General features: G+C 45.2%; 2 protein-coding genes across 2 annotated transcripts in view; both read right to left on the bottom strand.

Moving 5' to 3' along the window:
- Positions 1-7,819, bottom strand: part of phlpp1 (PH domain and leucine rich repeat protein phosphatase 1) — a 60,549-nt gene extending 52,730 nt beyond the window's left edge. Inside the window, exon 1 of the mRNA XM_076293565.1 lies at positions 5,913-7,819. Within this exon, the coding sequence (XP_076149680.1) occupies positions 5,913-7,623 (1,711 nt within the window). The 5' untranslated portion in view covers positions 7,624-7,819. The remainder of the gene's footprint in view (positions 1-5,912) is intronic.
- Positions 7,820-12,214: 4,395 nt separating this feature from the next.
- LOC143133726 (phosphatase and actin regulator 1-like) overlaps positions 12,215-16,107 on the bottom strand; it is a 28,259-nt gene continuing 24,366 nt past the window's right edge. The window contains exons 9-12 of the mRNA XM_076293564.1: positions 15,822-15,883; positions 15,012-15,152; positions 12,862-12,938; positions 12,215-12,457 (exon numbers count right to left, since the gene is read on the bottom strand). Coding sequence (XP_076149679.1) covers positions 12,442-12,457; positions 12,862-12,938; positions 15,012-15,152; positions 15,822-15,883 — 296 coding nt within the window. The 3' untranslated portion in view covers positions 12,215-12,441. The remainder of the gene's footprint in view (positions 12,458-12,861; positions 12,939-15,011; positions 15,153-15,821; positions 15,884-16,107) is intronic.

The raw sequence follows: 16,107 nt of genomic DNA, 5'->3' as shown, positions 1-16,107 counted from the left end.
ATAGCAGCCCTACTAGTCATGTCTACAGGAAGCTAAGCTTCAGATGACACCACACCTGCATTACTGTTTCTACCAAGAATTATAATTATCCACTGAGACACCTCGTCTCCATCACACACACACACACACACACACACACACACACACACACACACACACACACACAAATAGAATGTCTGGACAAATGACTGCTGTTAAAGCGCAAAAGAGGATGGCTGCCTGACACCTGTTGCCAGGACAACCATCAGTAAAAGGTTAAAAAGCACTGTAATGCATGTAGTGTGCGCATGGCATCAGACGCACACATCCAGATAAACAAATGTTGGCCCGGCGCCACGGAGCAGGCTTGGAGAAGGCCGAAGATGCTATGTGTGGATGTGTGACCCATCTGTGGTGGCGAGTCTGGAGAGAAGGAGGTGAGGAGGACGAGAGCGAGGGAGAGAACAAACATGAGACAGAGAGAGCGAATGGAGAGAGAGAGAGAGAGAGAGAGAGCAAATGAGCGAGTGAGAAAGGCTGATACGTGCATAATAGATGTCGTCGTGACTTCCTCAGACATGGCAAGGCTTCATTATGGAGCTTTAAAAGGCTTGGTCTTTCAGCAAGCAGGCCTTTAAGCACCTTTTCTCTCTCTCTCTCTTTCCCTATCTCTCTTCACTCCAGCTGAAATCACCAGCATGAGAGTGCAAGGGTGCCACAAGCCCTGCAAGTACATCTCCTACCAGCTTTTTAACAAAGTGACATAAACAAAGTTTATTCAGGGAGCAATCAGATGTGTGCATGTGGCTCAGTTTGTGCATGCAGAGATGTGGTGTCAGAGATCTAGCCTAGCTAGTGCCATGTGACCATGCACAAATAATAACCATGCCATTTTTTAGGTACAGGGTGCAACATAATCCAAATCATGGCCAACATAAAAATCAAGAATTACTTCATGAAGCCCACAGGGTTGACCACAGGGTGCTGGCGTCTCGGACATCTCGGACTCAACATTTGGTTAACCATCAGCGCGGCCATCAGTTCCACTTGAGCGAAGTAACATCCTTGGGTAACACCCCCTGACGCAGCGGGACTGGGACGCGGGGTTAGCAGAGCCAGAGGTGGGACTGACACGTGGAGAGGGCAGCTCGGCTCCTAGGTGTCTGGTCTTCCTCTCAGCTGACTGGACATGCTCGTGGCGTGACCCCCCCCCCACCCCCCCACCCCCAGCTGGCTTCTGGCAGATAGGACTGGCTGGGGTGTGGCCTCAGGGTCAGAGGCTGCCCATGTCATGCTATTACAAGCCTTTGGTAACGGATAGGAGAAGGTGTGTCCATTGACACGTGTCAAATGGACCGAGGAAGGCAAGTTCAAACCGCTGGCACCCAGCACTCCAACTTTACCAGGTGTGCATGTGGAAGTAGCCTTTAGCCTATAGAATACCCTTCAACCTTTTTTGTTTATTTGCTTGGTTGAAATTTGATCAGTTCACACGAACACCAAAGGCCCCAAAGGCTTATTGTCCAACCCGGTGCAACATTCCAGAAGACCTTTTTAGACTGCTGGATTTGCCTCAAAATATATATAATACATGTATAATATAATATATGTATAATATATGTATAATATATATCTGACTGATCAAAAGCAGCAATAGGCTCTGTGCATGAGCTTAATTGAATTTGGCAAACCAGTTTCCTGCTTGTTGACATGGCTGTTATAAAAGCGATTTTAGATGCCACCTTTTTCTAAAAACGGCAGCCTATGAGCAGTGGCTGCATCAAATAAGGAGGGAAAGATTTTCGGTGAGCACACGTTTTGGTGAAGCACTCCTCTTCAGGTGCTTGATGACAGCGATGTCAGCGAACAGGAAACTATCTTGCCGACTTTAAGTTAGCTAGTGCACAGAGCCCATATCAGAGACAGCACACTACGACAATTTTTAAATACACAAAGCTTCCAGTCATTTACCGTCTTCTAGAGTTGAATGCAATCGGGTGCCATATATCCTAAAATCTAGCGATAAAAAAGCATGAACTACCATGAGCATCTGTCCTAGCAAGATTTTACATTATCACGTTACCTCTCACATTTCCGCCTGTTCTGTGCTGTTAAGCCCAAATACACATGCATTGTGTACAGCCAAACTAACAAGCTAAAACAAGTGGGATGTATGACATATCTGACAACAGATAGCTCTGAAGTAATACTCTCATACTCTTGCAGAATTCCAAGCATTAGCACTGCAGGTTTGCGTTCTATGCTGGACTGTGCTCATGATTTATACTTTTACAAGCAACATATTAACATCTTAACACCCATTAGTATACCAAGTTATAATGGCACAAAAAACCTGCACACTTCACATGCATGTCAAAGCTATCGTTGTTTGAAAATCATGCAGTTTATAGCAGGGGCATCGTTTGTTCCCATGCATTACAGTTCACGCCCAAAGTTACATGTCACGCTTCATTTTGGTCCTGCCTTATGACTCCTCAACATGCCGGTTTGTATGTGAACACTCACACCAAGGCGGCAATTTTTTCACCTCCTTTTTAGACGGATAATGCGGCATAAAGACATCTCTTCCCCCCGTGAATTTTGGGCGATCTCTATCTAAAAACAGCTAGAGAAACTCCTTCCTGAAATTCCACAGGGAGCCTTAAACCAATCAAGACATGACAACAGCTCAGGAACTGGGACCGCAGGTTGCGAATCAAACACATGTGCATGATAGATGGGGGCTTTACATGGCTAAAGGAAGGAGAGGCGGGAGAGAAGAGGCACGTTTGTTTTCAAATCTCTGGACAGCAGAACTGACTGGCAGATATTGCATATTACACATTCAACATTACTTAAATATCATGATGTCAAACTACTAATGTTAGAGAAACGCCACAGATATTTTTTTTACAACATGACGCCTTAGGAGTACGACTCTGAAATCTGCTGTGTGTAAATGCAATAAGAGTAAATAATTAAGGGCAATGGCTTGGTTGTGTGATGCAGACAGTCTGCACCGGCTGAGCAGTCAATCTGACTTTTTAAGGAACAAACTTTTAATGGCCGTTTCTTGGGGTGGGTGGAGGGGAGAGAGAGAGAGAGAGAGAGGGGAAGAGAGAAAAGAGAGAGAGAGAGAGAGAGAGAGAGAGGAAGAGAGAAGAGAAAGGAGAAGAGAGAGAGAGAGAGAGAGAGAGAGAGAGAGAGAGAGAGGCCAAACAAGCCAGGGCTACGGCCTTTGGGAGGCCTACAGAAGAGATTAGATAGGCTACGGCACACTTCCTGTCTCAAACATATCTCTTTCTCTCTCTCGACACATCAGGCAGACATGCAGCGAGGCCTTCAGTGTCACAGCCTACTATGCATTAGGCAGCTGTGCTCTGACCTACTCAGATAGGGAGGGACAGTAACACCCCTCTACACACACTCACACCTCCTCCCAGTGGCTGCCAGTCATGAAGTGCCTGCTCAGTGTTGGTATCCCCCTCTAACCCCCCCACCCCACCCCACCCCAAAACCCCACTGCTTCCCCAAGCCAGGCATGCCTGACATTCTAGAGGAGCTGGAGTACATTCCTCTCATGCCTGCAGATCGGGGGGAGGGGTGCGGCAAAGAAGCTTCCGGAGAGACAGGGACACCAAGCGACTGAGAGGGAGGGAGGGACTTTCTTTTCTGCTAACTGAGGGACTAGTGAGTGAGTGAGTAAATGAGAACAAAATGGAGTGAGTGAAAGTGAACATGAGGCGGTTTGGTAGAGGGCTCAGGTGACTCGAGTTAATCGCAGTCACATGGCATGAGGAAAAAGCTGAGTAAAGCCCAGGATGGACATAACACACACACACACACATGCTGACTCACTTGACAAAGCCTCCACCCACACACACACATACATACACACACACAAACAGAGGCTCACACATACACGCACCACTGAAGATTGTGAACTGAGAGTCATGCAACATACCAGTTGCACTCCCCCATTCAAGTCAACCGTAAACAGAAATTCAGCTAGAGATAAGGGCCTCTCGGAGAGGACATTCCATAGGTCTTCTTCTGGTCAGAGCTCTCCCCCATCTCATCCAAGAACCACATAAGCAGCAGCCCCACCCAGACACGAGGCTTCCCTGCACACACGTTCGGGTGCTGTCCTCTGTTACTTAACACTGCCCAACGACTCCCACCCAACCCTGATTGGCTGATTGAATGTTCAGAGCTATTTCATTCAGTCTCAAGGGAGCGATGAACTACAACTGGCCAAGCAGAAAGGCCCTCCTCTCCTTCTTTTTCTAAAGCTTGCCCTGTTGGTATTCAGGACATGGTGCTCTCCCTCAGCTGAGTGAATGAAAGGGCTTCCTGCTGCCTCTCTCTCTCTCTCTCCATCCCACTCTCTCTCTCGATCCCTCTCTCTCTCTCTCTCTTCTCTCTCTCTGGCCCTTGGCAAATGGGCTCTGGGGCCTGGCAGGGGCCATTCCGTGAGACAGCGCATAAGAGGGAGGACAGGAGGAGCACGCCAGCAGCCCAGCGGCATCGCAATGACCAGAATTCACTCGGCCCTGCACTGCACTGAGCACTGGGGCTTTAAACACAGCCAACCCCCCCTCTCTTCAGTACCTCAGCTCACCCTACTTTCTCTCCATCTCTCCATCTCTCTCTCTCTCTCTCTCTCTCTCTCTCTCTCTCTCTCTCTCTCTCGTTGAAGCCCACCACCAACCCCACCCTCTCCTCCAGCAGTGCATTCAGGGCCCCTTTTCATTCTGATGGTAATGAAGCAGGAGCCGGAAAAAGGCCTGCGTCCAAACGCTATAAGTTGGCCACGCCGGCCATTGTGGCTGTGTCATGTGCGTCCGTGGGAGCAGAGTGCGCTGCCATGTTTTATTACTCACAACAGCGGCACGTACAGAAAAGAAGAAAGGCATTCACAGGAGAGGGGGAGAGGGAGGAAAAAAGAGAGAGAGAGAGAGAGAGAGAGAGAGAGAGAGAGGATATCATGGGCAGGCCCTCATCTTGTATCCTGGCAGCGGCCTTCAGGGAGGAAGACCATGCCTTCAAGCACTGCCCTGGCCTATGCTTTGCATGGCAGGCCTTGCCTGGGAACTCTAACCATGCCACAATGAAGGTGTGAAAGGCCGGTGCTCACGTTACAAGCCAGTGCCTGGACTGTAAGTCCATGTGCTAGTAGCACATCGGTGATACCAATGCCACCAAGTCTAGGCCAAGCATTACGGAGGAAAGGAAGAATTTTCACATCTCTCCACTTTACTTAATAAATATTATTAACATGCACAGCGTAACTACAGCCATTTTTATGACTAACACACACTAACATTTCCAAGACGTAGTCTGTGGAATCTGCTGGCATGTGAAAAACATAATCAGTGTGTCCCCATTTCAAAAGTATGGGCTAAGGGATACAGGGTTGATACTCACTTAATGTAATGGTATTTGTCCAGCAGAGGTTCATGGTATACAAGCTTATCTTTGCAGACAAAGGTGAACTAATAGCCATGGATAGTGAGGCTTCTACGCTAATGCACACCATCAACTGTGTAAACAACAGAGCTAGGCCCACTCTGCAAAACCCAGCTGATGGGACTCCACCTCCAATATCAAGCAATGTCTGTGGCCACCAGGAACAGTGAGAAATAAGTCACAAGCACCAAAGAGGGAAGATTACTTTTTTGGTACCCAGTTTTGTCTGTTCTATGTGCAACCATTAAAACCCAACAATTTGGCAAGCAAGGTTTGAATTATCACACAGACTACTCATGAAAAACAACATTCCCCTGCCCCATGGGTAATTGCTAACCGCACACAGCTTGCTACTATCCACTGACAGCCCGCTCAAACAGGGGCGTGTGAGACACTCACGTGACTGTTACAACCTCATGTTAAAGAACTTCTGCTCAGTACACAACGTTTAAGGAAGTTTTTACCTGCGTAAAACCGTAGCAAGGAGCCCAATTCGGTGTTCATGCCTTCCTCTTGCACTCGCCATGGGTCCTTAAATCCCAACTTGAAGAGAAAGTCGTTCTGGATTTGCAAAGGCCTCTCGTCTCGGCCCAGTCTCCTGGCAGCCTCGCCGTGCAGCTGAACATAAAGTGCCGGGGTGGCATCGTCGTCTGCCGCCGACCCAGTTTCCTCACTGCCAGGGTGGCTGTCGGGGTCTTGTGTGTCGGTTGTATTACCTGTAGAACAGGCCCTGGACAAAGAACTGGAGCTACTGCTTTGTGGCATACAGCCCAGAAATTGTGGTTCGAGCCTGCTGTCGGTCTCAGTATCTCCTGACCTGTCGTTTAAGTGCTCGCCAAATATCCCACTGCTGCCACTGTTGTTTTTACCATTTGGGTATTTACTAAGATCTTGAGGGCACGTGTCAGTGGCTGTGATTGACGAACGGCAGTCATGCTCCAATTCATCAGACGAACTGCCATATGTGTCGAGGCCCTCTGTGGCACTGTCAAACGTGGGGCTCAGAGCAGATGCATCCGTGCCCAAGATCATGTCATCGCTAAGGGAGTCCCGATGCTCGCTAAGTCGGGCCCCAGAACTAAGGTCGTCGAATGCGCTGCTCTCGACGTCTGAACCAGAGTTTCTCCCACAGATGTCATTCCCATTGAATCTCCTCTCTGAATCGTCATCATTCGGCGTGTCCGCATTTATATTAGAATTAAAATCGCACAAGGAGTGGTGTAGGATATTGTCGTCTGACTGGGTATCAGACGAGTACAAACTGATATCAAATTCAGGTCTGTGCCCATCATCATCCTTGTCTAAGAGCAGGAGTCTCAATCTGTCACTTGGCTGGTCTGTCTGCCGGCCTCTGTATTCGGAGCGTCTGGGGGGACTCAAATGGCTGTACCCCGAGCTTCCATTTTCATTATGTTTACAGAGCGGGTGGTTAAAGTTATACTTGCCATTACAATTGCCATTCAGATCAGTCGTTGGATAGATTTTACCTACCAGACGTACAACAGATCCTGACTTACTACTTAGTTGACTTAGCCGACTAGCTATTTCCCCGGCGGTAGTTTCCAGTGTACACAACACCGGCCTAGGATATGAGGGCGTGAGTTTGTCGTGGACATGTATGGATCCCCTGTGTAGATCCGCGCGCACCCACTGTCTATCTGATGGTTGCAACTGCATGTTCTGTCGGTGCCGAAGCAAAGTCTTCCTATCAAGGCTTCGTGTGTGCAAAGACGACGAAGATGAGGCTGAGTTCATCTTTCCACCCCCAGCAGAGACAGCTGAGGTGGCAGCGGTGGCTGCTGCAGCGGAGAGATTCCTCTTCAGTCGTCTCCTTTTTAAAAGCAACGAATTCGAATTGCTGGTTAAACCGCGGCCATTTTTTGAAGTTCTGACAGTAGTTTTATTCGCGACGATTGTCTCTGCAGCTGCCTGCGGTTGTTTACTCCCTTTGCGTAACGTTACATCCACGCGAGGGGCACCCAGCTGTCCCCCGTTCTCCGTCTTGGACTCACCTCCACCGCCATCATCCACAACCGATCTGAGAGCGGTAGCCAGTCCAGTTGGTTTCTTTAACTTCGCACCACCCGCGTCCAAGCTGGATTTCGCTGCGCCTACCGCCATGGAGCTGCCCTCTGCCAGCCTGACGGCCGACACAACAGTCCGCGCACTTTCCATCTTCCGCAAGTAGCTACAAAGTAAACCGCTGATACGTACTTAGAAAAAGACCCCCTAGTCCATGTGATTTACGGATAAAATGAACACCATTTGCGTCCGCAGCCTTAATGGCGAAATTATACCGCCATACATCCAGTTGTCTATCTTCTCTTGTCGAGATCTTATCCCAACCACCCGATGTCAAATCATGGAGACTATCGCCACAAGGAAACTCAAGTAGGAGTGTAATCTAGGGGCGGGCGGAGCGAACCTCATTACGCATGAAATAGTAGCGACGTGAGAATACAAAATGAACGTCGCCCGACCTCTTACGCAAATAAAAAAAAAAGCTACATATTCATGAGATGACACCAAAATGGTGCCGCGATCGACGCTGCCGTTGACGACGGGAAATGTATTCTTTTTAAAAGGTACTTTGCTTCATAACGTCTGCACATTCATAGTGTAAAACTTCATCTCCCATACGGCACTGTAGACTACTGGCGGTAAAATATTATTTATTCGCAGGCACCAGATTCGATATTTTTCAGCAACTAGGTCGCCACAGGCACGAAACCGCACGAAACTCATCCTCAGTAGAAACATGCAGGCTGCAGGATACATTTATTTTTTAAAAAGTGCTCTGATAAATACAATTCTTAAGTTGAGGCGAACTGTGTAGGCTAACCCTTAGACTTTAGTCTGCGTAGCCTACTTTTTAGACCACATAGGCTGGTTGAAGATCGCATAATTTGATCATGCAGACTTCGTAGGCCTACGAAGTTGTGTCAAAGCTATCAATGCCATCAAATCTTGTCTTTTCAACTGGGCAAAACGCCATTTTCGCGATTGTCCTTGCCATAGGTCCGGCAGACCAAGTCCTGGTGGTAATTTATCGCCACCTAGTGGAACTATAGGCCTACTAGTCCGGCCTGTGAATGTGCTCCTATGCTCTTCCCTAGTGTCCTCATTAATTTAGGTGAAATTCATTTAAAATGTTACACACTAATGTGTAAACCACGTGTTTTCTGTGTAAAACAATACCAAAAAGTACCTATCAAGTGGTATGGGGAAATATTTACTCTTATCACACACACACTTGAATTCTAATACTAAAACATACAGTGTATGTGTATATGTATGTAGACTGTGAACCACATGCACACAAAACATTTGTAGGCTAGGCCTACTTATCAAATGCAAATTGATTCATTGCTCAGTCACTGCTGAAAAAAAAATATTTAATAAAGTTTCTGCTCATGAAACTGCATACACCAAGACAAAACAGATTAGTTAAGCTACATGCAGTTTCACTCTGTACATTACAAAATCTGTTACACTGTACATTTCGAATGAAATACAGCATGGGGTAATGAGGGAGACATCACCTTTTTAAACCAATGAAACAACAAAGAAACAATGTTTTTATGTAAGGACAAATTATGACAACATGGGTTTGTGCACTGTTCCCTTAAATAACCATCAGAATACAAATAGACACACTGTTCAGAAAAAGAAATATTTTCAGTCATTCAACTGCAGATGGAACCATCTTTTAAAAACTATGAAAGATCTCATAATACACATCGGTAAATTGGGCAACACATAAATACATTTCCAAGGTTTCAATTGCATAACCGTCATGGCTTATATTGACTATAATGGAAAGAGACAGCCCAAATACAGCCTATGGTTTTGAATCGAATTTGTGTTTTATTTCTATTGCTAGGGATGCACCGATTGAGAAATTCTGGGTTGATACTGATGTTTAAAATAACAATTTGTCCAATAAACGATGCCGATACTGATATTTTTTATTAGTTTAGTTTTATTAGATAGTTCTTGTTGTTTATACCCTTAAACAAAATATTCAGGAAAAAAACAACCATTTTCAAGTATTCCAAGCCAGCACAACATACCTTGTGCAGAATTGATGCAACAGATTAACATCAGCCTCTGCCATCGGTAAATATCATATAAATATACCGATTGAAGTTATCAGTCAACAAGACTGATGTTGGTTGATATATTGGTACATTCCTATAACAACCTAAAGCCTGTCAGCATTCAATCATTTTCCCTCGTAATTAGAGATGAGTGAATATTCAGTGTAGCATAGCCTACAAAATGTCTCAAATGGTGAAATTTTACCCTGGGTGAAATCATATAAATATATCTGAGTGCATTTGCATTTTTCTGCAGATCCTTCTGACAATTCTTCAATTAACAGTGAATCCAAAATGACTGAAAACCCAGGAACCAATCATATCCGCATCATGTGATTGCAGTGACATAAAGGAAAGTACAGTAGGCGCGCTGTTGAACGAAACCAATTGCTGGCTGTGCCTATGGTGCTAATTAAGCTAAATTGACTTATTTTGGAATTGATTGAACTGTATTTAAAACCTTTATTTACAAGGCATATGCTATACTGTACTTCCAAAAAGATTTGGAAAGAGTTTAATGTACTAATGTAAGGATTTTGGTTACACTGGAAATAGGAAGTGAACAAAGTATCCCCAGACCCATTCTCTTTTGAGAATCGTATTAGCCAGACTGAAAATTGCTCGAAGTAAAAGCATCAACTGTGATTTCATTATCTGTGTAGCTCATTGTGAGTCCACTCAATCCTCATGTGTGCCCCTTCAGTCAGAACTTTACACCCCATTTCTTCCTAGATGGCAAAATGGTAATTAAAAAAAAAAAAAGTGTCTTAGCTGAAATGATTTTTAAATGATCCGGCATGCTCTTTATTTTAATGATGGTCCTATAGTAAAACATGACCATGTAGGCAAGTGCTGCAACTTGGATGCTTCTGTTTTAAAGTGTTGTAATTGTAAACACCCTGCTGTTATGTACTGTGGCGTTGAGATATGGGAAGTAGGAAAAAAACACTACCAAAGTCCAGTCATTCTCTGTACATGTGACAAATGACTATTTATTGCTGAATTCACATTCCTTAATCCAACAAAATGACAGTCATAACAAACCCAAGTCCCAACCACTTTGATTTTGGAACAATTGATCACAAAAATGAAGGATAGCTTCATAATCATCAGGTCTTCTCAAAGATTTGGTTACCATTTTTGTAAGCTACAATCAAGTTTAGCTCATTGTGCAGGACTTGTTTTGGTGTAGGAAAAAAAGAAATGTAGCCTATTCAATTTGGTGTCATATGTTGTTGGATTCAAAATTATTTTGGGTTGAGCATCAGATGAGAGCCTGATTCACTATGCATCTTCCCATGCAGAGAACATTGAATTTACTAAAACTAGCTGCTCTAACTGATCAATGAGCTTTCGTTCAGGGGATAGAGGATGTGTCATTGGTGTACTCTGCACCTACAGTCACAATCCTCTTCCTCTCCTAACCTATTGCTAGACATGGAAAACAAATCCAAAGTTTATATTGCAAATAACACTAATGCAAGGAACAGTGAGACAGCAAGCATTTAAAAATGTCTCTACCCCCCACCCCCCTTCCAAAAAACAAAACAAAAAAAACCTCCAATGTTTTCAAACTGTTTTTGACCATAAGGTCTGTTGCAAAAAGATAAAAGATAACAGCAATGCTTGCTAATACAATGAGTATTGCTCTTCCTAATAGCATCGAGAATGAATGACAGGCCGTAGAGTGCAGTGCATCTCTGCATTTCATGAAAGGTCTGAGTGCTAGGCAGGATTCTTTACACTATAAATGAGAAAAAAAATAAAACACTGATAATATGAATAAAAAAATCCCTGGATAGCCAGCATTGCTTAGACTCATGCGGTTCTTCACAGATATATCTGTGACGCCCTCCATAAACCTCAGCCGCTGGCCGAAAAAAGAAGTGCCACTTTAAAAAAAAATAATAACTTAAAATATAATGAGATAAAAATTCCACAAGTCCTTAAATAGAACTCTGTGAGCAATTCTGCTTTGTTAAATGACCCCTGACAAATACCATTTGTATACAGACATACAGAATAATGCCAGAGAAAGTTATTTAAAATATCTTATTAAGACCTTAATATAAACACAATATACAAGTAAAAGCGAGTGCAGAGTTGGCACTCAAGAATTCACAGTTAGCAGAGTATGTCCACATTATCAGTAGGAAAGAGGGGAGCAAATGACTACATGGGCAATGGCATACATTGGCCACCAGAGGTTGATATTACACATGAAATTAGGTATATTGCACAAGAGTCTATGATGTCCAGACCTCCAACAAAAACTAGTACAGGGTCTGGACACATGGTTGCACTGACCGTGCCCAGCCAAACCATCTCAGGGTCAAGTGGGTTCAGTGTTCACCCCTGAGGGTAGTGTGACAATCACATGAATGACAAAACAAAACAAATCAAACAAAACAAAAACAAAAACAAAAACAAAAACAACAAACAAACAAACAAACAAAAAAAAGTGTTGAATATGAGCCATCAGCATTGCGTCATTCAATAGCAAAAGGGAACAGGTGTCCACATGAGATCCCATCCCAGTTCCTCTGCAGTCCACAGCCCCCTAGGCTCCTGCCTGAGAGCCCAGGGAAACGTGATGGGCTGGGTCAGGTTTGGGATGGGGGTGTGTGTGTATGGGGGGGGGGGGGGGGGGGGGGGGGGGTGGTGGTCATATCTGGGATGACTCGTCTTGGCATAAGTGAAAAAAAAAAGATAAACAGTCTCCATGGACAAAGGTGGACAGTACCGTCCGAGTCTCAGGGATCTGCAAAGGCATTTGAAAAAAACGCATGGCCTTTTTGTAGATGCGGGCACCGTTTGAACCGTCCAGCACTTATGGTTCTCAGAGAGAGGAGAGTAGTACCCCGCTAGGCACAGCTCCCAAGACAGTGGTGTTCTACGGTCTGTGAAACCTGCAAGCAAATTACAGAACAGCAGCTTCAGCAACACGCAAATAAACAAACACAGAGCACCATATCCAAGACCTCACCATTATTAGATGCATGCATACATTCTGCACACAATGCAAGTGCACCAGTATCAGTTTGACCAGAGGGAAAAAGACACATTCAAGAGGCATGATAAATTAAAATTCATAAATTCTGCAGCTCCCTTCTACAGAGCTGAGTGGCAATTAATAGATTGCCACTGGCATTAATATATTGTCATACAGTATGTCTGATTCCTTATAAGAACTTACTAACAACTGTTGTGCTGTTTTGCTGGTCTGCAGAGTGAGGGACATGCACACTTCTAATATAAGACAAAAACTCAAAAACCCTATGAATGGGGCTGCATAAACTCCAAATGGTTTTACCTGGTTAGATGGCGGCTTGATTCATGCACCTCCATTTCATTACTCTTGAAGTCATTGAGTTCTTTTCTTATGGCTGCCTGCAACAGATCAACAGAGCACTTCAGTCAGAGAGAGTAGAGCTATAGACAGGTGATGAGCACTCAACACAAGATGGAGTCACTCCACTGTGCACACACTCTTTACAGAGCAGAGCAGAGAGCCGGCCATCCATCCATCCTCCACTGGACCTACATGATTCATGACATACTCCATTTAATAGTCGGACTCCTCTCTTTCTCCTGGTCCATCTCCTCAAACACCCCCCTCCCCCCAACCCCATGCAGGAACACAAAAATACCAGTTCAAATGGACCCTGCACTACTTCCCCATGCTGAGAGTAGTGGGCCTGTTATGTGCAGCTGAATGGATTAAGTTTTAAAGCACGACATCAAAAGGAAACGGCACCTCCTTGTTAACCTCTAAATGGTCCAAAAATATCTCAACATGTAGAGCTGCACGTGTATGTGGTACTATAAATATCTCACACACACGCACACAGTAGAAAAAAGCCAAAGAACTCAAAGGCCTTCGGAAATAATTATGTTTATTATTCCCTGTTTAGCTACCTGACAGTTTTGCATTCTATTGGCATTTTTAAAGCCAATTTAAATGTTTTTTGAACAAAATGAAAAGTGAAAGAAAAGTAACTAATGTGATTAAAACGTATGGGAACTCCTTCAAGACTGTTGGAAACCCATTCCAGGTGATGACATGAAGTTGGTTGAGAGGCTGAGCAAAATATATCTATTTCGAAGAATCTAAAATATTAAAAAAGTAGCTCTGTTTACACTCTTTCTGCTTACTACGCAACTGCATAATGCTAAGTAAAAATTAACCTTCATTATTCTTAAAATAATTATAATGAAGATGAAAATATGAATCCATTGATGCATTGATTGTTATCTATAGTACCACTTTTGACTGGTACTATAGATAACCAAAACTACTGTATTAGACCTACTGGAAAAAGACAATGATTTTGAAAATAATATTATCTGTATTTCCAAACACACCAGCCCCCCCCCCCCCCCCCCCCCTCCTGGAAAGGAGCAGGACATCATCAGCGTAGTGCAGGACAAAGTGCCTTGTAGCCCTGGGGCTCCGCCTTTTCCCGACTTCCTCCTCCGGTTTTATGCAACACAGCTGTTACGCAACGCACCGTCACACCACATGTGTCTCAGGTGCTGACCCCAGACGTGGCCAGCTCTGGGGGTAGTAGACCTAGTCCCTGCTTAAACCCTGACTGCATCACCGACCGGGGTGGGATGGGGGTGGGGGCACAAAAACAAATATGCTCGTTAAAAAAAATCTGAGCCACGACTCAATGAGCTGAAAATGCCTGAAGCACTTGCCGTTGTTTATGCTTTCTATGAGAAGGAAGGAAAACTACACACAAAAGAGGAGGAGAGCAAAGCCTGAGACGCAATTGAAGGAGGCACTCATCCTAACACATCAGGAGAAAAAAATAAATAAAAATACACTAACCGCATCATGGGTGTCAGCAACATTATATCGCCATAGAGGGGGTGCTCAGTGAGGCGCTAATCCAACGTGCTGGCGAAAGGACAACTACCAATGCCATTGGATGCTCCTGAAGGAGATCATGTGTGACTAAGCTATACAGTTGTGTTTATATTTGTCTGTGCTCCTAGGCTCTAGTGTAATGAAACACGAAAAAAATAAAAATAAAAATAAACCAAGAACAAAACAGATGTGTTTGGCTAGGCTCGTCCCCCCACCCTCCATGCAAGCTGCATGCACTCTTCACAATAATTGAAGATATTACATAATGTTAACACATTTAGTTATTGCAGAAATGTGTGAAGGCACGCGACAAACTTGATCGTTATCTCACCATTTCCAATCTCCCTGTGGATTCATGATTTACAAACTGAAATCTGAACAGGGCTGATAAACATGTCTAACCAGGCAGAGGTCAGAGAGCCTTTGCATGTTCCCTACCCGACCCCATCCTGTCCTGCCCTACCCGACCCAATCCTGTCCTACCCGACCCAGTCCTGCCCTGCCCTACCCGACCCAGTCCTGCCCTGCCCTACTCGACCCAGTCCTGCCCTACAAGCCCGAGTCAGTCCCCTCTCCCCAGCGCTCACCTTATCGGCTGCGGTGAGCCGTGTCCAGGGCTTGTCGGCCCGTCTGTCGTAGTCCTGGGCGTCGGCCACCTCCACGTAGTCGCAGAAGCAGATGAGGATCTTGGCCTGCCTCAGCTCCTCCACCGTGGGCCTCTGGCTCAGCTGGGAGAGAGAAACAAGCCAGTGAGCTGCACTGGATCACACACACATCTGGGAGTCCACCACACTTCACTCATCCAACTTGTGTCAGTGAGCTTCAGTCCTAAACCTGAAAGCTTTCTGCACCAGGAAGGCTCAAGCAAGTTTTACTCTTCATGGAGGTGAGCTACCTATACATCTAAAACTCCAACAATGGGACTAGGAAGGGGAGCTTCACCAAACTGGCAACATGCACTTTTCATACACAAAAGTGATTTTCTCTAAATAAATAAATAAATAAATAAATAAATAGTCAGTAAGTAAGTAAGTGTGTGTGTGTATTTTCTGAAATCCATTTAGGTGCACTTCAGTGGCAAGTCAACAAGGCTTTCCCACCATTTCTCCAAATAGTTCATAACAAACGCCTGGATCTGTGTGTATGTGTGCGTGTCAGGAAGGATGCTATAATGTCAGGGACATGTACACCATTTTCCATCCCTTCCCTGCACACGGGCTGCCACAGTGGATCAGGGAGAGGTCTACTTCTTATTTGTCCCAACCCCCTGGTCTAGTGTGTATGCTCCCCACGTGCTGCAAGGAACAAAACCAACGGCCCTCACATGACACACGGCACTCTGGGACAGTGGAGCACAAGTGCGGTTAATAAGAAGGAGAGAGCGGTTCATATCTCACCTTCCGCGACAGCCTACGCTTGAGCTCCCTCTTTTCCTCCAGCTCCTCTAGCTCATTGCGGGCTGTGTGAGAGAGAGAGAGAGAGAGAGAGAGAGGGGTCAGATGTGGAAGGAGTCCCCACATGTTGAGTGGGCAGTGGTGGCTGCCGGGACAGCTCATCGGAACGGGGGCGCACAGCAGAATGCCAGGCAAGGTCTGGACAGCGCTGATGGCGACGCCAGCGATAATGATGATGTCCCACATTTTCACACTTTATGAGGAAGCCCTCGTACTGGTCACAGTCTCA

The sequence above is a fragment of the Alosa pseudoharengus genome, unplaced genomic scaffold (genome assembly GCF_046254945.1).
Source record: "Alosa pseudoharengus isolate Yale_2024_CS ecotype anadromous, Long Island Sound unplaced genomic scaffold, YU_APseudo_1.1 YU_APseudo_1.1_scf_2, whole genome shotgun sequence".
In the NCBI taxonomy this organism is placed as follows: Eukaryota; Metazoa; Chordata; class Actinopteri; order Clupeiformes; family Clupeidae; genus Alosa; species Alosa pseudoharengus.
The sequence above is the reverse complement of the archived record's forward strand: the minus strand, read 5'-3'. Positions and strand labels throughout refer to the sequence as shown.